The 25285-nt window shown below is 44.3% G+C and overlaps 1 protein-coding gene across 1 annotated transcript in view; it reads right to left on the bottom strand.

The window, feature by feature from the left end:
• CERS6 (ceramide synthase 6) overlaps nucleotides 1-25285 on the bottom strand; it is a 146756-nt gene that overhangs the window by 3305 nt on the left and 118166 nt on the right. Inside the window, exons 9-10 of the mRNA XM_075284229.1 lie at nucleotides 10779-10935; nucleotides 8712-8735 (exon numbers count right to left, since the gene is read on the bottom strand). Coding sequence (XP_075140330.1) covers nucleotides 8712-8735; nucleotides 10779-10935 — 181 coding nt within the window. The remainder of the gene's footprint in view (nucleotides 1-8711; nucleotides 8736-10778; nucleotides 10936-25285) is intronic.

A 25285-nucleotide genomic window follows, 5' to 3' on the forward strand; every position in this document is an offset into this window, starting at 1 on the left:
CCAATTCATGGTGGAGGGAGCCTCTAAAAACCCCAGTTTGGACCAATTCATGGTGGAGGGAGCCTCTAACCAGCCCAGTTTGGACCAATTAATGGTGGAGGGAGCCTCTAACCAGCCCAGTTTGGACCAATTAATGGTGGAGGGAGCCTCTAACCACCCCAGTTTGGACCAATTCATGGTGGAGGGAGCCTCTAAACAGCCAAGTTTGGACCAATTCATGGTGAAGGGAGCCTCTAAAAACCCGTTTGGACCAATTCATGGTGGAGGGAGCCTCTAACCAGCCCAGTTTGGGCAAATTCATGGTGGAGGGAGCCTCTAAACAGCCCAGTTTGGGCAAATTCATGGTGGAGGGAGCCTCTAACCAGCCCAGTTTGGACCAATTAATGGTGGAGGGAGCCTCTAACCAGCCCAGTTTGGACCAATTAATGGTGGAGGGAGCCTCTAACCACCCCAGTTTGGACCAATTCATGGTGGAGGGAGCCTCTAAACAGCCAAGTTTGGACCAATTCATGGTGGAGGGAGCCTCTAAAAACCCCAGTTTGGACCAATTCATGGTGGAGGGAGCCTCTAACCAGCCCAGTTTGGACCAATTAATGGTGGAGGGAGCCTCTAACCAGCCCAGTTTGGACCAATTCATGGTGGAGGGAGCCTCTAAACAGCCCAGTTTGGGCAAATTCATGGTGGAGGGAGCCTCTAAAAAACCCAGTTTGGACCAATTCATGGTGGAGGGAGCCTCTAATTAGCCCAGTTTGGACCAATTAATTGTGGAGGGAGCCTCTAACCAGCCCAGTTTGGACCAATTAATGGTGGAGGGAGCCTCTAAACAGCCCAGTTTGGGCAAATTCATGGTGGAGGGAGCCTCTAACCAGCCCAGATTGGACCAATTAATGGTGGAGGGAGCCTCTAACCAGCCCAGTTTGGACCAATTAATGGTGGAGGGAGCCTCTAACCACCCCAGTTTGGACCAATTCATGGTGGAGGGAGCCTCTAACCAGCCCAGTTTGGACCAATTCATGGTGGAGGGAGCCTCTAACCAGCCCAGTTTGGACCAATTAATGGTGGAGGGAGCCTCTAACCACCCCAGTTTGGACCAATTCATGGTGGAGGGAGCCTCTAAAAAACCCAGTTTGGACCAATTCATGGTGGAGGGAGCCTCTAAACAGCCCAGTTTGGGCAAATTCATGGTGGAGGGAGCCTCTAAACAGCCCAGTTTGGGCAAATTCATGGTGGAGGGAGCCTCTAACCAGCCCAGTTTGGACCAATTAATGGTGGAGGGAGCCTCTAACCAGCCCAGTTTGGACCAATTCATGGTGGAGGGAGCCTCTAAACAGCCCAGTTTGGGCAAATTCATGGTGGAAGGAGCCTCTAACCAGCAGAGTTGTGGGAAAGCAGGGTGGAGGGAGCCTCTAACCAGCAGAGTTGGTGGAAATCAGGGTGGAGGGAGCCTCTAACCAGCAGAGTTGGGGGAAATCATGTTGGAGGGAGCCTAGTATTAGCAGAATTGTGCAACGCTTATGGTGGATGAGTATGAGGATGCGGAGGAATTGGAGAGGTTGAGTACAGACATGGAGTTTCATGTTGGGGTGCTTTACACAGGTGGGCACAAAAATGAAGGCTCTATCCAGTGGTGGTTCATTTTTATCAAAGTGAGCCGGTCGGCACTCTCAGCTGACAGACGGGTGCGCTTGTCAGTGATGATGCCACCGGCTGCACTGAACACCCTCTCAGATAGGACGCTGGCGGCAGGACAGGACAGCACCTCCAAGGCATATAGGGCAAGTTCAAGCCACAGGTCCAACTTCGACACCCAATACGTGTAGGGCGCAGAGGGGTCGGAGAGGACAGGGCTGTGGTCGGAAAGGTATTCCCGCAACATGCGCCTATACTTCTCACGCCTGGTGACACTAGGACCCTCCGTGGCGGCACTTTGGCGAGGGGGTGCCATCAAGGTGTCCCAGACCTTAGACAGTGTGCCCCTCGTTTGTGTGGACCGGTGAGAACTTGGTTGCCTACTGGAGGAACTGCCCTCCCTGCCGCCACTGTCACATGCTGGAAACATCTCCATCATATTCTGCACCAATTGCCTGTGGCAAGCATTGATGCGATTGGCCCTCCCCTCTACCGGAATAAAAGACGAGATGTTGTTTTTATACCGGGGGTCAAGGATAGCAAAGATCCAGTACTGGTTGTCCTCCATGATTTTGACAATACGCTTGTCGGTTGTAAAGCACCCCAACATGAACTCAGCCATGTCTGCCACAGTGTTAGTTGGCATGACTCCTCTGGCCCCACCGGAAAGTTCAATCTCCATTTCCTCCTCATCCTCCATGTCTACCCATCCGCGCTGCAACAATGGGACGATTCGAAGTTGCCCGGAAGCCTCCTGTATCACCATCACATCATCGGACAACTCTTCTTCCTCCTCCTCCTCCTCCTCCTCCTCCTCCATTAAACGCAGTGAAGCGGACAGATGTGTGGACCTACTCTCCAGCTGTGACGGATCGGATGCTATCCCTAACTCCTCTGTGTGATCTGAGTTATCCCTGATGTCAATCAGGGATTCTCTCAGAACACACAAGAGCGGGATTGTAAGGCTCACCATCGCATCCTCAGAGCTCACCCTCCTTGTGGACTCCTCAAAGACCCGTAGGATGTCACAAAGGTCTCTCATCCATGGCCACTCATGGATGTGAAACTGAGGCAGCTGACTTTGTGGCACCCTAGGGTTTTGTAGCTGGTATTCCATCAAAGGTCTCTGCTGCTCAACCACTCTATTCAACATCTGAAACGTTGAGTTCCAGCGTGTGGGGACGTCGCACAAAAGCCGGTGTTGTGGCACATGCAGGCGTTGCTGGAGAGATTTTAAGCTAGCAGCGGCTACTGTCGACTTGCGAAAGTGGGCGCACATGCGCCGCACTTTCACCAGTAGCTCTGGAACATTGGGGTAGCTCTTTAGGAAACGTTGCACCACTAGGTTGAAGACGTGGGCCAGGCATGGAACATGTTGGAGTCCGGCAAGCTCCAGAGCTGCTACCAGGTTCCGGCCGTTATCACAAACGACCATGCCTGGGCCCAGGTGCAGCGGCTCAAACCATATTGCCGTCTCATCGAGGAGGGCATCCCTCACCTCGGAGGCAGTGTGCTGTCTGTCCCCCAAGCTGATCAGCTTCAGCACAGCCTGCTGACGTCTACCAACGCCAGTGCTGCAACGTTTCCAACTCGTAGCTGGGGTCAATCTAACAGCGGAGGAGGAGGCGGTGGCGGAGGAGGAGGCGGAGGAGGAGGCGGTAGAGGAGGAGGAGGAGGGGGGTGTTCTTCTCGTGTCCCTGCCAGGAATGTTAGGCGGGGAGACGAGGTACACCGGGCCAGTTTGGGAAGCAGTCCCAGCCTCAACTACATTTACCCAGTGTGCCGTCAGTGAAATGTAGCGTCCCTGTCCGCATGCACTTGTCCACGCGTCGGTGGTCAAGTGGACCTTTGTGCAAAGCGCGGAACTAAGGGCCCGCCTGATGTTGAGTGACACGTGCTGGTGCAAGGCGGGGACGGCACACCGGGAGAAGTAGTGACGGCTAGGGACGGCATAGCGAGGTGCCGCAGTTGCCATCAGGTCCAGGAAGGCGGGAGTTTCAACAAGCCGGAACGCCAACATCTCCTGGGCCAGCAGTTTAGCGATGTTGGCGTTCAAGGCTTGCGCGTGTGGGTGGTTAGCAGTGTATTTCTGCCGCCGCTCCAATGTCTGAGAGATGGTGGGTTGTTGTAAAGAAACGCCTGATGGTGCCTTTGATGGTGCAGGAGAAGGAGATAAGACAGGACCAGGGGAGGATGAGGTAGAAGTCAACAAAGTGGCGGAGGCAGATGAAGTGGTGTCCTGGCTCGTCCTCTGGAGTGCATCGCCAGCACAGTCAGCAGTGGCAGTGGCAGAGGCAGAGGCAGAGGCAGTGGCAGTGGCGTGAACGGCAGTCGGCCTTTGTCCTGCCGTTGCTGCCTGCCACTGATTCCAGTGCTTGGATTCCAAATGACGGCGCATTGAAGTGGTGGACAGGTTGCTCTTCTCAGAGCCCCTAATCAATTTCGAGAGGCAAATTGTGCAGACAACACTATATCTGTCCTCGGCGCATTCCTTGAAAAAACTCCACACCTTCGAGAAACGTGCCCTCGAGGTGGGAGTTTTTCGGGGCTGGGTACGAACTGGAACATCTTGGGAGATTCCGGGTGTGGCCTGGCTTCGCCTAAGCTGCTGACCTCTGCCTCTGCCTCTAGCTACCCTTTTTGGTGCTGCACCTGCCTCAACATCCACACTACTTTCCCCGCTTGACATCCCCCCTGTCCAGGTCGGGTCAGTGTCCTCATCATCCACCACTTCCTCTTCCAACTCCTGTCTCATCTCCTCCTCCCGCACAATGCGCCAGTCAACTGGATGCCCTGACGGCAACTGCGTCACATCATCGTCAATGAGGGTGGGTTGCTGGTCATCCACCACCAAATCGAACGGAGATGGAGGAGACTCTAGTGTTTGAGCATCTGGACACAGATGCTCCTCTGTTAGGTTCGTGGAATCGTGACGTGGAGAGGCAGGTTGAGGGACAATGAAAGGAGCGGAGAACAGCTCTGGGGAGCAGGGACAGTTTGGGTTATTGTTCTGTAAAGCTTCGGAATTTTGGGAGGAAGGAAGACAAGACTGTTGGGTAATAGGAGGAGAGGAGGCAGAGTCTGACTGGCTGCTGGACAATGTGCTGTAAGCGTTCTCTGACAGCCATTGCAAGACCTGTTCCTGGTTCTCGGGCCTACTAAGGTTTGTACCCTGCAGTTTAGTTAATGTGGCAAGCAACCCTGGCACTGTGGAGTGGCGCAATGCTTGCTGCCCCACAGGAGTAGGCACGGGACGCCCTGTGGCTTCACTGCTACCTTGCTCCCCAGAACCATTCCCCCGACCTCGCCCACGGCCTCGTCCACGTCCCTTTCCGGGAGCCTTGCGCATTTTGAATTCCTAGTTAGAAATTGGCACTGTATACCAGTAGTAAAAATTGTGGGTGCACGTAACCCCAATATATTCTTTGAATTCCCAGTCAGACACTGGCACTATATGGCAGTAGCAAGAAATGAGGGTATTTGTATTCCCAATATACTCTTTGAATTCCCAGTCAGACAATGGCACTGTATACCAGTAGTAAAAATTGTGGGTGCACGTAACCCCAATATATTCTTTGAATTACCAGTCAGAAACTGGCACTATATGGCAGTAGCAAGAAATGAGGGTATTTATAACCCCAATATATTCTTTGAATTCCCAGTCAGACAATGGCACTGTATACCAGTAGTAAAAATTGTGGGTGCACGTAACCCCAATATATTCTTTGAATTACCAGTCAGAAACTGGCACTATATGGCAGTAGCAAGAAATGAGGGTATTTGTATTCCCAATATACTCTTTGAATTCCCAGTCAGACAATGGCACTGTATACCAGTAGTAAAAATTGTGGGTGCACGTAACCCCAATATATTCTTTGAATTACCAGTCAGAAACTGGCACTATATGGCAGTAGCAAGAAATGAGGGTATTTATAACCCCAATATATTCTTTGAATTCCCAGTCAGACAATGGCACTGTATACCAGTAGTAAAAATTGTGGGTGCACGTAACCCCAATATATTCTTTGAATTCCCAGTCAGAAACTGGCACTATATGGCAGTAGCAAGAAATGAGGGTATTTGTATTCCCAATATACTCTTTGAATTCCCAGTCAGACAATGGCACTGTATACCAGTAGTAAAAATTGTGGGTGCACGTAACCCCAATATATTCTTTGAATTACCAGTCAGAAACTGGCACTATATGGCAGTAGCAAGAAATGAGGGTATTTATAACCCCAATATATTCTTTGAATTCCCAGTCAGACAATGGCACTGTATACCAGTAGTAAAAATTGTGGGTGCACGTAACCCCAATATATTCTTTGAATTCCCAGTCAGACACTGGCACTATATGGCAGTAGCAAGAAATGAGGGTATTTGTATTCCCAATATACTCTTTGAATTCCCAGTCAGACAATGGCACTGTATACCAGTAGTAAAAATTGTGGGTGCACGTAACCCCAATATATTCTTTGAATTACCAGTCAGAAACTGGCACTATATGGCAGTAGCAAGAAATGAGGGTATTTATAACCCCAATATATTCTTTGAATTCCCAGTCAGACAATGGCACTGTATACCAGTAGTAAAAATTGTGGGTGCACGTAACCCCAATATATTCTTTGAATTACCAGTCAGAAACTGGCACTATATGGCAGTAGCAAGAAATGAGGGTATTTGTATTCCCAATATACTCTTTGAATTCCCAGTCAGACAATGGCACTGTATACCAGTAGTAAAAATTGTGGGTGCACGTAACCCCAATATATTCTTTGAATTACCAGTCAGAAACTGGCACTATATGGCAGTAGCAAGAAATGAGGGTATTTATAACCCCAATATATTCTTTGAATTCCCAGTCAGACAATGGCACTGTATACCAGTAGTAAAAATTGTGGGTGCACGTAACCCCAATATATTCTTTGAATTCCCAGTCAGAAACTGGCACTATATGGCAGTAGCAAGAAATGAGGGTATTTGTATTCCCAATATACTCTTTGAATTCCCAGTCAGACAATGGCACTGTATACCAGTAGTAAAAATTGTGGGTGCACGTAACCCCAATATATTCTTTGAATTACCAGTCAGAAACTGGCACTATATGGCAGTAGCAAGAAATGAGGGTATTTATAACCCCAATATATTCTTTGAATTCCCAGTCAGACAATGGCACTGTATACCAGTAGTAAAAATTGTGGGTGCACGTAACCCCAATATATTCTTTGAATTCCCAGTCAGACACTGGCACTATATGGCAGTAGCAAGAAATGAGGGTATTTGTATTCCCAATATACTCTTTGAATTCCCAGTCAGACAATGGCACTGTATACCAGTAGTAAAAATTGTGGGTGCACGTAACCCCAATATATTCTTTGAATTACCAGTCAGAAACTGGCACTATATGGCAGTAGCAAGAAATGAGGGTATTTATAACCCCAATATATTCTTTGAATTCCCAGTCAGACAATGGCACTGTATACCAGTAGTAAAAATTGTGGGTGCACGTAACCCCAATATATTCTTTGAATTACCAGTCAGAAACTGGCACTATATGGCAGTAGCAAGAAATGAGGGTATTTGTATTCCCAATATACTCTTTGAATTCCCAGTCAGACAATGGCACTGTATACCAGTAGTAAAAATTGTGGGTGCACGTAACCCCAATATATTCTTTGAATTACCAGTCAGAAACTGGCACTATATGGCAGTAGCAAGAAATGAGGGTATTTATAACCCCAATATATTCTTTGAATTCCCAGTCAGACACTGGCACTATATGGCAGTAGCAAGAAATGAGGGTATTTGTATTCCCAATATATTCTTTGAATTCCCAGTCAGACAATGGCACTGTATACCAGTAGTAAAAATTGTGGGTGCACGTAACCCCAATATATTCTTTGAATTACCAGTCAGAAACTGGCACTATATGGCAGTAGCAAGAAATGAGGGTATTTATAACCCCAATATATTCTTTGAATTCCCAGTCAGACAATGGCACTGTATACCAGTAGTAAAAATTGTGGGTGCACGTAACCCCAATATATTCTTTGAATTCCCAGTCAGAAACTGGCACTATATGGCAGTAGCAAGAAATGAGGGTATTTGTATTCCCAATATACTCTTTGAATTCCCAGTCAGACAATGGCACTGTATACCAGTAGTAAAAATTGTGGGTGCACGTAACCCCAATATATTCTTTGAATTACCAGTCAGAAACTGGCACTATATGGCAGTAGCAAGAAATGAGGGTATTTGTATTCCCAATATATTCTTTGAATTCCCAGTCAGACAATGGCACTGTATACCAGTAGTAAAAATTGTGGGTGTATATAGCCCCAATTCTATTGCTAGGGGACTTGCAGGGTATTTCTGGGGTGAAGGTGGGGGGGCACACCGTTGGAACGGGTATCGGGGTATATATCGGGTATACGGGAATACACTGACAGTGTATTCCATTCAGGATCCTGGGAAAGCTGGGTTGCGGCGATTGAGCCCGTCAGTGCCACGTTACACTGACAAGCTTCTCCCTGGAATTTAGCTCTTACAAGAGCTGTTGGTTGTCTTCTCCTTCCTATCCTAGCCTGTCCCTGCCTACCCAGAATCTAAGCCCTAGCTAGCTGGACGGAAACCTCCGTCCTCGGTGAATTGCAAGCTCAGAATGACGCGAAGCTGGGCGGCGCTGTTCTTTTAAATTAGAGGTCACATGTTTTCGGCAGCCAATGGGTTTTGCCTACTTTTTTCAACGTCACCGGTGTCGTAGTTCCTGTCCCACCTACCCTGCGCTGTTATTGGAGCAAAAAAGGCGCCAGGGAAGGTGGGAGGGGAATCGAGTAATGGCGCACTTTACCACGCGGTGTTCGATTCGATTCGAACATGCCGAACAGCCTAATATCCGATCGAACATGAGTTCGATAGAACACTGTTCGCTCATCTCTACTCATGACTATATTATAACCTATCACACAATGGAAACAACACGTGCTGTCACTTCATTCCAGGCACCTATAGGCCAGCATGGTCAGGGTGTCAGCGCCAGAGTAAAGTCATTGGTTAGAAAATCATTTCTTAGCGATACTTACATGCAAAGGATTCCATTTCCCAGTCTTCAATGCCAGCAAAAGGAAAAATAAGATAATTGTGAAGTCAAGAGAACGTATATTTATGTATGGAAATACCAAATCTCAAGAGTAACAGCCATACACGGCAATATAGCGGCATCGTAATGAGGCGCTACAGAACGGGGAATCACATGTAAACAAGCGTGCAAAATAAACCCTCCTCCCATTACATGAATTAAAACAACTCTCAGGATATATGAATATAAGTAGGCAGAAAATTGGATCTTTTTACCATAATTCCGGAAAACAAACACAACTATAAACTGGAGTTTTATGTAACAGCGTATGCAGCGGTCTTCTCATATTATTTAAGGCTGTGTTCACATCTATATTAGAGGTGTTGTTGGAAGTCGAAGTCTCAGATTGTGTCAAAAAATCAAGGATTGCAAAATTCTACACATAGCAAAATAAAGGACACCATAGGGTAGACCTGATAGACCCCATTATAGTCCTTTGGATCCATTTGTGTTTGTCAACAGGATTTCCATTTCTACAACTACCACACATACAGGTGGCCACTGCCCTGTCTTTGTGATGATTATTTGGGGGCTCCCAGTTGGCTTATCCTATAGACTGGCCACCATTATCTACTGCCACATCACTGTTTAAGAATATGCTTTAGGGCTAGTTCACACATGTGCATATTCTGTCGCGGCTGCCGCAGTGCACCGGCATCCTATAGCGGCTTTCCGCTCCGATTAGGCCCAAATGAATGGGCCTAGTCCAGAGGGAGGTGTCGCGAGGTGGACGCCGCGGCTGAATCAGCCACGCAATCCGCCTGTAGAAAGAGCAGCTTGCTTCTATTTTGCGTGAGCGGGAACAAATCGCTAGCGAGAAAGAGAACTCTAGCGGTCTACATAGACCTCTATTGTGACGGGGCGGATTTTGAGGTGGATTTGGCGTCAAAATCCACCCCGTGTGTACGAGCCCTTATAGTGTAAGCAGGGCCCTGGAGTCTGCAGGGGCCCAACGGCCTCTCTACAATATAAAAAGACAATTATATCATAGATAGCACATGGCAAGTTGGGGCCCTATTACATATTTTGCATTGGGGCCCAGGAATTTTGAGTGTCAGTGAGATATTACAATACTGATGTGTCCTAGAGATGAGCGAGTACTGTTTGGATCAGCCGATCCAAACAGCACGCTCACATAGAAATGAATAGACGTAGCCGGCACGCGGGGGGTTAAGCGCGCCGGCTACGTCCAAGCGGAAGTACCAGGTGCATCCATTCATTTCTATGGAGCGTGCTGTTCGGATCGGCTGATCCGAACAGTACTCGCTCATCTCTAATGTGTCCTTCTTTATCTTTAGTCTTAGCTCCATTCCAGATGATAAGCTTTTACAAACAACAAGGTTTTGTGATACTCTGTCATGAGATGTCTATATGTGTCTATGTGCGGCCACCAAGTGGTTGTGATGTGAACTGCAATCCATCAAAATTTTTTCTAACACAACATAATATTATATTCACGTTGTTTAGTGACAAACTGGAACCATTAACAATAATTCAGTCTAAGGTAACAATGGGCACATCTATAACAGCAGTACCCGCCACACTAACAACCTTGTGAAGCTCCTGTATTGGGGCCCCTCAGTACAAGGAATACAGCGGCAGATTGCACCATGTGAAGTGCCTGTGCACACCGCCCTAGCTCTGCTGTACTATGCCCAGTCTAGTACCTACTGTACTTCACCAGCCATCTGCCGCGGAGTGCCCTTATTCTATTGTCATCCACTTTCACGGGCATTGATTATACTACAATCTATAGGATTCATTCAAGTACATTTGCATCTACTCCAATCCCTGGTACCAGAGATGGGTGAAATACATTGTTTAGGGAAATAATCAGCAGTGACCCCCCTAATAATAGTAATACAATTGTAATAATACATTCTCCCGGCAGTGACATTTTATCTATACCTTTCATCTAAATAAACTCAAAATGTAAGTGCATGAAATTAAATAGCAGCAGGATATGGAGACGCAGGGGTAGAGTAACAGGAAAGTGAAACATAATTCTCACCTTGCCTTTGGAAATGGCTTTACAAGCAATCTTGACTATTAGGTAAGACCAGAATAGATGCAGAGATTGAAGCAGTAACAGCAAGAGATTAAAGACCCACCAGGAGGGATAAGGGCCTACAATTTCCCAGCTTTCAAATAGAGTCGTGTTTAGTATCCTGCAAGAGAAAGTCAGAAATAAAGTGTTACCTGCACATTGAATTATAGCAATAACATTATATAATCCAATAAGGAGACTGGTAAATGATGGGAGAGCACAAATTACTCATTTACTGCTTTAATTGCAATAAGGTTATTCTTAGCGGCTTAGGTTTTTGCTTAGTGGGTGGATGAAAATTGTTTAAACAGGTTTTATGGCATTGATTTTTAATACTGATGACCAATCCACAGCATGGATCATCAGTTTGAGATCTGTCGGGACTGAGACCTGGATCCTGCACGGATCAGTTCTTGCAACAGGCTCTGAGAGCTGGTAGTGGAAGGGCAGATGACAGTCTCATACTGATGACTTACAGTCCTATGAAAAAGTTTGGGCACCCCTATTAATCTTAATCATTTTTTGTTCTAAATATTTTGGTGTTTGCAACAGCCATTTCAGTTTGATATATCTAATAACTGATGGACACAGTAATATTTCAGGATTGAAATGAGGTTTATTGTACTAACAGAAAATGTGCAATATGCATTAAACCAAAATTTGACCGGTGCAAAAGTATGGGCACCCTTATCATTTTATTGATTTGAATTCCCCTAACGACTTTTTACTGACTTACTGAAGCACAAAATTGGTTTTGTAACCTCAGTGAGCTTTGAACTTCATAGCCAGATGTATCCAATCATAAGAAAAGGTATTTAAGGTGGCCAATTGCAAGTTGATCTCCTATTTGAATCTCCTCTGAAGAGCGGCATCATGGGCTACTCAAAACAACTCTCAAATGATCTGAAAACAAAGATTGTTCAACATAGTTGTTCAGGGGAAGGATACAAAACGTTGTCTCAGAGATTTAACCTGTCAGTTTCCACTGTGAGGAACATAGTAAGGAAATGGAAGACCACAGGGACAGTTCTTGTTAAGCCCAGAAGTGGCAGGCCAAGAAAAATATCAGAAAGGCAGAGAAGAAGAATGGTGAGAACAGTCAAGGACAATCCACAGACACCTCCAAAGAGCTGCAGCATCATCTTGCTGCAGATGGTGTCACTGTGCATCGGTCAACTATACAGCGCACTTTGCACAAATAGAAGCTGTATGGGAGAGTGATGAGAAAGAAGCCGTTTCTGCACGTACGCCACAAATAGAGTTGCCTGAGGTATGAAAAAGCACATTTGGACAAGGCAGCTTCATTTTGGAAACAAAAATTGAGTTGTTTGGTTATAAAAAAAAGGCGTTATGCATGGCGTCCAAAAAGAAACAGCATTCCAAGAAAAACACATGCTACCCACTGTAAAATTTGGTGGAGGTTCCATCATGCTTTGGGGCTGTGTGGCCAATGCCGGCATCGGGAATCTTGTTAAAGTTGAGAGTCGCATGGATTCCACTCAGTATCAGCAGATTCTTGAGAATAATGTTCAAGAATCAGTGACGAAGTTGAAGTTACGCCAGGGATGGATATTTCAGCAAGACAATGATCCAAAACACCGCTCCAAATCCTCAGGCATTCATGCAGAGGAACAATTACAATGTTCTGGAATGGCCATCCCAGTCCCCAGACCTGAATATCATTGAACATCTGTGGGATGATTTGAAGCGGGCTGTCCATGCTCGGCGACCATCTAACTTAACTGAACTTGAATTGTTTGTCCAAAATACCTTTATCCAGGATCCAGGAACTGATTAAAAGCTACAGGAAGCGACTAGAGGCTGTTATCTTTGCAAAAGGAGGATCTACTAAATATTAATGTCACTTTTCTGTTGAGGTGCCCATACTTTTGCACCGGTCAAATTTTGGTTTAATGCATATTGCACATTTTCTGTTAGTACAATAAACCTCATTTCAATCCTGAAATATTACTGTGTCCATCAGTTATTAGATATATCAAACTGAAATGGCTGTTATAAACACCAAAATATTTAGAACTAAAAATGATTAAAATTAATAGGGGTGCCCAAACTTTTTCATAGGACTGTATCTATAGGATAGGTCATCAGGTTATGATCTGTCGGGGCTCAACACTTGGACGCTACATAGATCAGCTATTGTAGCAGCCTCCTATTGATGTAGCACTATGAAAGTAATAGGAGAGGCGATGCACTTCTTCAGAAGCATGCAGTGGATGGGGCAGCTGCACCCAGGGGCGTAACTTGAGGGGTACAGATGGTGCATTCACACCGGGGCCCAGGAGCCTGGTATCAGTATTGAAATTGCAGCTTCCATCTGGCCCATAAACCAAGGAGACCCACGGATTATCCTAACCGCACTAAGGTGGATTAAACTCCTTAGCACCCGTAACCATCACTATCAAGAATTCACAGTAGGGATTAGGTAGGGGGACAAAAGACTGCACCGGGGCCCACAAGACTTTAGTTACGCCACTTCTATTACTCTCATGGGAGCAGTGCTGCGTCCACTAGCAGCCTCCGGCATCTGTAGGTTGCTGCTATAGCTGATCTGTTTGGCGTCCAAGTGCCGCACCCCAGCGGAACACATACTGATGACCTATCCTATAGAAAAGCCATCAGTATGAAAATGCGATTTGGTCCCAGACAACCCCTTTAAGATGACCACTACTTTATTTTAATATGACTACATCTTTTTACCTGCTGTACTTATAGACACTTGAATAGAGCCCCTTGCCCATAGCATCTTGATACAATTAAACATTTCGAAGGGATTTCATAATTTTGCAGTTATGGCTATGACCACTAGATGGAAGTCACTCATACACTGAGATTGGGTCATATCATAGACTATGTGATGGCACTTTGTAACAATACAGTACAATGTTGTGTGAATAAGCCCTTAGAATATACGTCATGAGAACTCAAACCCAATTGAAGACATTTAATGCACCTTAGCCCAATTGCTGTCACAATTATATTTTCTATAAACTTTAATATTTCCCATTCCTTTTCAAACCACTCCAGCAAAAAACATTGTGTTTCTGCAACGTGGGGCCTCAGCCTCAAAGGGTATTTTAGTAACAACTATCCACTGCACTGCTTAGGTCGGGTTCACATCTGCGCCCGGTCTCCGATTTAGCCAATCCGGCGGGTTTCTGTCTTCTGCCCCGAGCAACTGGACAGGGGACGGAAACCCAGCGGTCAGTTTTCAAACCCATTCACTTGAATGGGTTTGCAAAGTGACCGCCCATGTGCATCTTCTGCCTATCTGCAGCGAAACTGTTTTTTTTTTTAGTCGGACATGCTAAGGATCTCCATACTCCTGATCGGGGTGGACTCTGCTATTGGATAACCTTTCATGTTCTCTATACATATCATGACAAAGCTGGCGGTATGCTGAATTGTAACAATACAGTAACTATTGTATGTACAGATGTAGCAGAGTTTAACGTTAATCCGATAACTTGCTGCAATATGATATCTCACAACAAAAGTAATTGGAAAGTAAAATTTTAGCACTATAAGAGTAGAAAAGCATAGTGCTAAAAAATTGGGTGCGTATTTTATATCTTACACGCTTTCCATGAAGCCCCCTTTTGACTCTATGTGTGATTGTAGTTGTTAATATAACAAAAATGTATTTCTATAAAATGTGTAATTAATCCGGGCTCTTCGGGGTTAATAAATGACAATCACACATCACATATTGCAGGTGTTAATCTGTATCAAGGTTATGCGGAGCTGTCATGGGAAGTTTGCGCCACCTACTGTTCGATATCAGTAAAGCAGCTGCACCGATTCAATACACCCCAGCGAGATACTAAAAAAAATTTGAAGGGAAAAAAATGAAATCAGTGTAAAGATAAACTTTGCTACATTAAAAGCTATAAATCAGATTACGGTTTTATGTCAGAGGCATCTCAAAAATGTCTGGCGAGTCATGATAAATTCATTGACTGCAGAAAAAAACGTGACGGAATCACGTTGCGTTCTTTTCCTGCAGCACTTTTCACAAAAAGCCGGTAGTGTTTTCCTCTATGAACTTTCTGCTTTCATTATACCCATATGGAAAACTTCAACGTGTCCGTAGATAAAGGACAGGCTACGCTTTACTAAAAGTTGTGCGTTTTTTAAATTGCGCCATTTACGATGCAGGTTTTTTTTGCAATGTGCAGATGGGATCAGCCAGGTTTCCTCCCACTTTGCAAGTACTAACAAAAAACATGATTTCGCAACATGGGACCTCGCCTAATTGAGATTTATTATGTCAGTTGTCTGGTGTACAAGACATGAAAAAGTTGCTAATTTTGGGGGGCAAAAATTTTGCAACTTTCCCTTTTGTCCTGTGGATCGGGAATAAGTGTTGATAATGACACAGCCTACAAATCCACTAAACTTTGATAAAAGTGGCGCGAGAGACACAAAAAACGCCATGTATTGATATCTGGTGCAAATATAGATATGCCGCACAGCCTTGAGTCTATGGGGGAGATTTAGGAAGACTGGTGTTTATACTGTCGGTCTTTGTATCTCCTCTGTTAGCTGAGGATGCGTCTCATTTAAGATGAGTCTCCTGATAAATCAGGCGCAGCCTATGCCTGCTTGTAACTGGCGAAGATTTCAGTCACCATTTTGGCCCACATGATGATGATTAGAGATGAGCGAGTACTATTCGAAACTCCAGTTTCGAATAGCGCGCACCCATAGGAACGAATGGACGTAGCCAGCATGCAGGGGGTTAAGCGGCCGGCTGCCGGCAAAGTCTGAGTGCCGGCCGCTTCCATTCATTCCTATGGGTGTGTGCTATTCAAAATGGCCATTTTGAATAGTACCCGCTCATCTCTAATGATGATGTATCTGGTGGGGCCGCTATCACCACCCACATCACACCCTTAACAAGCCCCATTTCAGGATAGGCGGTTTAAGGCCGGGGCCCCCCGTACCCCTGTGAGTGACAAATGGACTCATGGCCTAAGATCTTGTCGTTGTTGCCCACACCAACCAATCACAGCACAGCTTTCATTTTTCAAAGGCAAAATACAAAGTGAAAGCTGTGCTGTGATTGGTTGCTACGCGCAACAACAACAAGATCTCTTTTAGACATGATAATAAATCTCTCCCAGTGGGAAAGTTAAACAGTGTTGTGTGAATAAGCCCTTAGAATATACGTCATGAGAACTCGAACCCAATTGAAGACATTTAATGCACCTTAGCCCAATTACTGTCTGTCACAATTATATTTTCTATAAACTTTCTTAATATTTCCCATTCCTTTTCAAACCACTCCTTAATTTGGTTCAGAAAACCGCAGCAAAAAACATTGTGTTTCCGCAACGTGGGGCCTCAGCCTCAAAGGGTATTTTAGTAACAACTATCCACTGCACTGCTTAGGTCGGGTTCACATCTGCGCCCGGTCTCCGATTTAGCCAATCCGGTGGCTTTCTGTCTTCTGCCCCGAGAAACTGGACAGGGCACGGAAACCCAGCGGTCAGTTTTCAAACCCATTCACTTGAATGGGTTTGCAAAGTGACCGCCCGTGTGCATCTTCTGCCTACCTGCAGCGAAACTGGCTTTTTTTTAGTCGGACATGCTAAGGATCCCCATACTCCTGATCGGGGTGGACTCAGCTATTAGATAACCTTTCATGTTCTCTATACATATCATGACAAAGCTGGCGGTATGCTGAAATCAGTGCAATGTCAGTTTTGCCATTATGTGCCTCAGTTGCAGGGATATCAGTACTGTTAGTTGCGGTACCGATATCACTGCATTGTAAAAGGAGTTGGTGCGTCAGGAAGGGCTGGGTGGGGATGAACATCTCCCCTTACAGCGCAAGTCTATATTAGTGTACCATCAGGGGGCATTCCTCACCGCCCAGCTATAAAGCCGAGCAGTGTGGCTGCCCCTCTCCCGAAGCATCAGCCCCCCTTACAGCACTGTAATAGTGGTACCGAAACAAAAGGTATAGACATCTCTGGCATAACGGTACATATTGGCAAAACAGACAATGCATTGAATTCAGCTCTGCAGTGGTATATAACAGCACATTATAGAGGACATGAAAGGTCCTCTTATATATTACTAGAATACCCCAATAAAAGCAGATATGATCAGTTTTCAGTCGGAATATGATCCTGTGCGTTTTGCGGTACATGACATCGCACAGTAATTACTTTCCCTTGTAACGGCCGCGTCTCAGACCACTCCACATTTCCTTTGCCAGAGGGCTCCCTATGGCAGCTTATGATTAAAGCCTGAGCGTCTTCAATAACCGTATGACCAGCGTTTGATCTCGGCTAAAATTACTTGCAGACTCTCTGCAGCATCACGCTGAAACTTTACTAAGAGCGATAACAAGATATATTGATTGCTAGACTGAATGATGTCTAACAAAGCCGCGCTAAATATACATGAGGTGTCCAAGGCGAATATGAGAGATACGACTGATAATAACCGCCCTCACCTCTCTCCAATCACAGCCCATTGTTTAGCACATAAATGGTCGCTAATGAGAAGGTCTACAGTATATTGGTTAGGGCAGGGAAATAAAATAGACTGCTTCTGTGGACTATAGCGGCAGTCTCAGACCAGCGACAGTCCTGCCCGAGTGCAGTGCAATGTGTCAGCATCTATGGCCTACAAAAAAGACCGAATTCTGTGGACCAATGGGGATTAGATAGAGATCTAAGTGTTCTTACAGCACTGCAAGTTGTCAGCACAGCCTAAGATGTACTCATGTAAAGCGGTATAGCCTTAACCTTAAAGGGAGTGTGTCACTAGAGCCCAGCATATCAACCCAGCCCTGCAGATAGATAGGTTACGTTAGGTTCACACTAGTGTCGCCTTTGCACTATAAAAGCGGTGAAGTACTGTAAGCACTGTAATAGAAGTAAAGCCTTTCGGTCACGTAAATCAAGTGGTGTTGAGCTCAACTTCTCTCTTCTATCATATAACCCTATATATCACAGAGCTCAGCTTCTCTCCCTCTATCATATAACCCTATATATCACAGAGCTCAGCTTCTCTCCTCTATCATATAACCCTATATATCACAGAGCTCAGCTTCTCTCCTCTATCATATAACACTATATATCACAGAGCTCAGCTTCTCTCCTCTATCATATAACCCTATATATCACACAGCTCAGCTTCTCTCCTCTATCATATAACCCTATATATCACAGAGCTCAGCTTCTCTCCTCTATCATATAACCCTATATATCACAGAGCTCAGCTTCTCTCCTCTATCATATAACACTATATATCACAGAGCTCAGCTTCTCTCCTCTATCATATAACCCTATATATCACACAGCTCAGCTTCTCTCCTCTATCATATAACCCTATATATCACAGAGTTCAGCTTCTCTCCTCTATCATATAACACTATATATCACAGAGTTCAGCTTCTCTCCTCTATCATATAATCCTATATATCACACAGCTCAGCTTCTCTCCTCTATCATATAACCCTATATATCACAGAGCTCAGCTTCTCTCCTCCATCATATAACCCTATATATCACAGAGCTCAGCTTCTCTCCTCTATCATATAACCCTATATATCACAGAGCTCAGCTTCTCTCCTCTATCATATAACCCTATATATCACAGAGCTCAGCTTCTCTCCTCTATCATATAACCCTATATATCACACAGCTCAGCTTCTCTCCTCTATCATATAACCCTATATATCACAGAGTTCAGCTTCTCTCCTCTATCATATAACCCTATATATCACAGAGCTCAGCTTCTCTCCTCTATCATATAACCCTATATATCACAGAGCTCAGCTTCTCTCCTCTATCATATAACCCTATATATCACACAGCTCAGCTTCTCTCCTCCATCATATAACCCTATATACCACAGAGCTCAGCCTCTTTCCCTGTCATATTTTTTTCTCAGACAGGATAACACTGATAGGTTCCCTATGTAATAAGAAAGAAAACCTCTACCAGGAATTTTTAACGTCTTGAAAGCAGAAGACTTTAGAAAGTTCCAGTCCATGATGTAGCATTTGACTGTAAACTGGGGCTGTAGAAGCTATGTAGCCTTGCATCTATTATATACAGTATATGTGTTGCACACCTAATGAATTGACACTGGTGTGGTTGAGGGGTTATATTCTTTATTCACTTATATCTGTAATCATAAGGGACAGGCATCAAAAGGGAGAGTAGGACCTCCCTTCTTCTTGCTATCTGAGGTGCACTACCATAAGTGTCCCACCAGAAACACACCTACCTCTGAGATACATGGTCCCACTCTAGTGTCAGATTACAGGACCTGTATACTGCTAGTCTGACACTAGGTAACATCCACATTTTTGTGGGGTGGATCATTCTCTGTGTATATATCACATATGCTCAGCCCTGGGCAGCCGCTTGTTTGGAGCTCTCTGTAGAGTATACAGCTGCCTGCCTAGCAGGATACAATATGCTCAACCCTTATGTACAACACACAAAAAAAATCTAACAATTGCACTGATCACAGGCGCGCTTCTATCTGTACTCCAGATACTCTGTACAGTGGAGATCTATGGAAAGGGTACACCTATTTAGCAGCTAGACAGCCTCCGTGGCCTGAATAGTAATAGAGGTTAATGCAGTCAATAGTGCTGGAGCGCACGTGTGTAGAGCAGTGTTTCAGCCCTGCACTGCAGATTTCTTTCAAGAACCGCATGAAAAGAAAATGATACTTGAATTAAGCAAGTCAATGGCGAATGGGAAGAATATTTTTCAGAAACCTGCCCTTGACCTTTGCAAATGATTTAATGCTGTAGGCGTTACACAATGTCCTCCCTGCCTGGAGAGAATCACTTGCATGAGTTTAATAGTCAGCCAAAAGTGCAGCTAGATAGTGCCTGAACTATAATATATACTGTATATACATATAATACAGCTAGTCACAAATTCCACTGTTAATGTCAGCACTTAAAGGGGTTGTACAGGATTAGAAAATTGGGCCGACTTCTGTTTCACAGGAACTGACATCACATATGTTGGTCACGTGGCCATACTGCAGTTCAGTCTCATTCAATTTAATGGGGCTGAGCATTGCCATGTGACCAATGGACATGAGTAGAAGAAAGCAGCCATGTTTTCTAATCCTGCACAACCCCCTTAAGTTCGACAATGAACGCGGCATTTTACAGTCCTTATAGTCTAGCGAATCTCATCCACACATTGCATAAAAATACGGGCAGTGAAATGCTGCAATTTCCAAAACTTTTTTATACAATTATACCTAAAAAAAAAAAACGCTGGCGGTTTTCCTATAGGTATAATTGAAGCAGAAAGTCCGCAGATGAAAACTCTGCAAAGTTTTTGTAAAAAGCCTGTGGGAAAAAAAAGCAATGCATTTCCGCCATGGGCGTTTCCCGCAGCCCACTACATGGGGCATTAGCCTAAAACTAAAATAGTAAAATACTACAACCAAAGCATAGAAAATAACGTAAAAGAGTAGCTGTTTTTTCTTATAATCCTTGGCGTACGTGCACATTTGCTTAGATTTGGCGTATTCTGCCTGACGTACACTACATCAATGTATTTAATCTCTGTTCTTTTGATTTTTTTTATGTTTTCGGTGATTTTTTTTTTTTTTTTGGGGGGGTACGTACAGTCTACTTTGGAATGTGCTGCTACAGTTACTATAGTCTAACAAGGGCATTCGTTCAGTACTGCAATGCACATCCTTTGATAAAACTTCAATAAATCGCATACAAGTCTCCATCCTTCATCCAGCTGCGGCTTCTGTACTTATTCCTTGGTTTTATTTTCGATGTTCTGTTCCTATTAGCGGATGCCTTGATGCCTAACTGGTCCAAGGAGGAGGAACAGCTAAAAAACTGCTCAATGCTACTGTTGTGCCCATCCAAGGGAGCTGTTGGATATCCCATCTATCATCCGTATAGATCAGTTACCTCTTCTAATTTAGCTGTATTATTAAATTCTTGCATTTCTTGAGCAATTTTTCTTAAAACTTTACTGTACGTGGATAGGTCATCAGTATACAAATCCACCCTGGGGCCACAAAACCCCTTTAACACAGGGCTGTGTAAGAAGAGATGTCCTAGAACCAGAGGCATAACTTTAAGCTCCTGGACCCCAATGCAAAACTGTAATGGGTCCCCTACCTCCAATGTGCCATTAGGAATAGTAGTACATTGCATTTGCAGTGAATCCAAGGTCTAATAGTGACTGCTACCACTGCACCACCTATAGCTAAGCCTTTGCCTACAATTGCTAATCTATGGGGAATGCAAGCGTATCCTAAATTAGACATGCAAGAGAATTGCTAGGTCTCCTTTACACGGATTGCCCTGTTTTGAGCACTGCCTTTTATAAGAAGGGATCCCTTTAACAGTAAGCTGGTCATATAACTTGCAGTTGGAAGTTTCTTATATCATTTGTAGACATTCCTATTGCAAGTATTCAATCTCTGTCGCACCGCGCCAGGGAAAATAAAAAATATAGTTTCCATTAAAACCAATGGACCGAGTACATGACCCATGGATTTGTTGGGTCCTCCAGAGCCAGAAGTGCTTTTCATTGCTCTGGCTAGTAGAGGGTATCCTAAGCTGAGGTTCTCCATCCATAACATTAGAATTCCAGAACAGGATTACTTTTTTTTTTAATGTAGATTGTGAGCCCCATATGGAGATCACAATTTACATATTTTTATTTTTTTCCTATCAGTATGTCTTTGTATAATGGAAGGAAATCCACACAAACACGGGGAGAGCATGCAAACTCCTTGCAGACGTTGCTCCTAGCGGGATCGAACCCAGGACTCCAGCGCTGCAAGGCTACAGTGCTAACCACTGAGCCACCGTGTTGCCCCCCATAACAGGATTACTATGGGTTTTATAAACCAGATAAAGTGTTCAGAGAACAATGAAAGCTGTGCATTGTAGTTATTGCAGCCATTCAGATGAATGTCCATCCAATGTAATTATTAAATGGCTCACGGGAGAACTCCAAAGTGATTGGCCCCATTATGATGTCCTTATGTTCTAATACGACATATGAGCAGGGCTTGTCCTCATGACGTTTCCCCTTTACTTAATGGGACTGGGTTCACATGTGTGTTGGAGTCTCTACTGGGGTCAATGGGGTCTACTGGGCTCCGTGTGCTGCCTATTTTAGTGGTCCGCCTCTCTGTCATTTGGGTCAACGGAACCAAAGGGCAGCGAACTAATGTGAACCTAACGTAATTCAGCTGGATTCTACTAACCAGAAAGCAGTGATAGTAAGAGCACTGCGGCTGCGTCATACAGTATGTCCGCGGATATTGCATACAAGCATTTTTCCTTACATTTTGGATATGAAGAGTGACTCATTCGTTTTCAGCCAAAGCTTCCATTCACTCCAAGCAATTCATTTAGTGGTGTCATTAGTAAATGCTATAAATTTAGTGTCAGCTTCAATATAATAATCCAGTTTACAAACCGCCCTTATGGATTTCCAGCTTCCATTAAGTAGTGTGTATTGCACATTAGTCAATGGAGCCTTTGACCCGCTGTTGAAATCCTTTGCAGGATATTTAAGCTAATGAATCCAAAGCAATGACCCCACAAATAGCGCACTGACATGGCGAACAGTATCAGATAGACTGGAAATGTACTGTCTGCCGTCAGCAAAAGTAGAAGCACATGTCACATTTAATAACGTAGCGTACTGTATTGGAACTAGACCGGGGTTATCACAGGAATCAAGTGCACATCAAAAATCTCAAAAGACTATTGCAAGTTAGTTTAAACGACTCTATATTGTTTCCATCTGAAAATATACCGTACTTTTTATCTAGTTTTCTTTACTATGCCGATTTGGTACCGCTACTCATCTGCGCTACTATTGGGCAGTGTCACATGACCCATTTCTCTGCTTCCTGCCTAAACAAACAGAACCCCTTGCATGCACTCTATGTGTGAGATTTGTACACCAGAAAAGGCGACACAATTTTTTGCACAAATCCTTCATTTCCTGCAAAAATTTGCAACCCATAGCAAGAGGTGTCGGTGCAGGGGATATGGTTGGAGCAGTCTAGTCAACCAAGACATTCAGTGAAATTCCGCCATGATTCATTGCCCTATATATGCTGTATAAAGATAGAGAAGGAATTTAAACCCTCTACACCTTTTTGGCATAGAGAGGTGAAAATGTGTAGCATCTTTGGCACAAGGCCCCCTCTTGTCTTGAGGATGCAACACATCCCGATATGCACCTCGATCACCATTTTCAGGAAATGTGGACTGGACGGAGAACAAGGTGGGCCCATATTTTGCCCAGACTGGCATAGATCTCCAATTATTCATGCCCTGTGCCTGACTGGGCTTTTATTAAGACTGGCGTATAGAATGCCAGTCTTAATAAATCCGTCCCTTCGTCTTGGATTGCAAGTAAATCTGATTTATTGCTGTCGATTTCTTCTCCACTTGTATTCATTCTAGGGTCTGGTATGAAATGACTTTATAGTTATTCTGGGGTCTGATCCGGCCCGGGGTCTGGTTCTATTTTTGGGTCACTAGTTGAGTGGTTTAGTATTGAGTGTTAATTTATTGTAGGGCCTGATCTGGACTCAGACCCTGAGAACTGACCCTACAATAATGTCAATTTCTGGGGTATGAAGAAGGTGATATAGGATAATATCCCATTTACTAGGATTTCCATTACTAACCTGAAATAACTGTTTATGTAAAAACTAGCATATATAATATAATCTAAAAGTTTAGGATCCTGGGTGACATATAAATGCAAATTGTAGACTTTTTTTATTGCCTTTTATAGGTATGTGTTCTCTAAAGAATGACTTTGGGATAAGATGAACATCCCCTTTAAGACTTTGCAGTGGTTCTGGGTTTATGTCAAGTGATTCTCTTCGTGATTATTTTTATAATGCCAATCTACCAGTAATGTAATTTGCAATAAAAGTAAAATGAGTAATGGAGCGGATTTTACTGTGTAATGAAGAGGCTAAAGTAAGAAGATAATCAGCTTGTTCAGACAATAAAGCCAGTTCTGGAAGGCAGGAAGACAGAGCGAGGTCTCCATTCACATACTCGGCCGGGTGCGATATAAAAACATCATTACAAAAAGAAAGAAAGCCCTTTAACATAGGTTCCGTAGATAAATTGTTGCAAATTGACTAGTTTGGTATCTTGTAAGTACTGAGCATTAATGTGACTTCATTCCGGGTCTAGGTTATCGGTGTAGTCATTGTTCTTGCACTGTATTGCATTGTCAAGCAGAGGTATTCTAGATTTTAACCAGAAAGGGTGCATTCATACAGAGGAAAATGGCGCTGAATTTGGTGTGGAATCTGAGTCAGATTCAGCGCTGAAAAAAAGCCTCCCATTGACTTCAATGGGTTCCGATTTCTGCTAGCAAAAGGACCACACCAAATTCAGTGCTGTTTTCTGCCGTGTGGATGCATCCAAATGCTCCTGATCTACAGTATATAATCCTCTAATGGAAGCCTTCAAATTATGCTATGGTATAGGCACACAGTGGCAACCATAAAAGCATATGGCATGGTAGATAAAGGAAATTTATCAGATCTTGTACTCCAATTTTCTGGCATACAAGGCATAAAAAAGTTATATCTGCGCAAATTGGGTTTCTGTACAAAATGTTGCACTTTTTTCTACTTTTGCACCGCCCTCTTTCCTGGAAAAGAGTCTTGGCGAAGGGATTGGTATGGGCAGAACCACCAACCCCACCAGATTTATGATTATTTATGCCAATTTACAGCTGCTATGGAAGTCAGTTTAGGTGCATGGTCCAGAGGCGTGTGCACCTTATTTTTTGGGAAGGTGTGCCCATCCTCCTCACCCTTGGCCAGTGTAGGTTTGAAAATACCAGTCTTCATAAATTGGTGTAAGAATTGTCAATCTTAATAAAGTTCACCCCCTTGTGTTCATCTTGCCATATAGTCTTAGTCAAAGCATTGCCTACTAGTAGGCGTAGGTAGACAATATGAGTGTTCGAACCTCTTATGGAAGAAGAGGCAATAACATTGGCTAGCAAGTGTTTCACTGGCTGGGAAACAATGGCTGTACTGGGGGTACTGTGGCTGATATAGGAGGTCTATAGCTACCACTAGGGGCTACTTGGTTTGGGGGCTTTACCATAGGCTAGAACAATGGTTCACATATTTATGAGGCTAAAGCAATTTGCTGCAGGATGCGATCTAACCACATCTACATATCGCAGCAGAGAAAACAATAAACCGCACATTATCTTTACGCACATTATTATGCCGAGAGAATACGCATTCAATTATTCCACACCCAGAGCCCTCGCCATCCAAGGCATGCAATGCTGGAAATGATAAACCCATGGCCCGCAGACGGCATATACTGTATGAATGTAGATGAGAATCACTCCCATCTCCCATTAGATAATTGCAGATGATGCACCCCTATCCCGGATTGTGTGTGACTCACA

The sequence above is a fragment of the Leptodactylus fuscus genome, chromosome 8 (assembly GCF_031893055.1).
Source record: "Leptodactylus fuscus isolate aLepFus1 chromosome 8, aLepFus1.hap2, whole genome shotgun sequence".
Lineage (NCBI taxonomy): Eukaryota > Metazoa > Chordata > Amphibia > Anura > Leptodactylidae > Leptodactylus > Leptodactylus fuscus.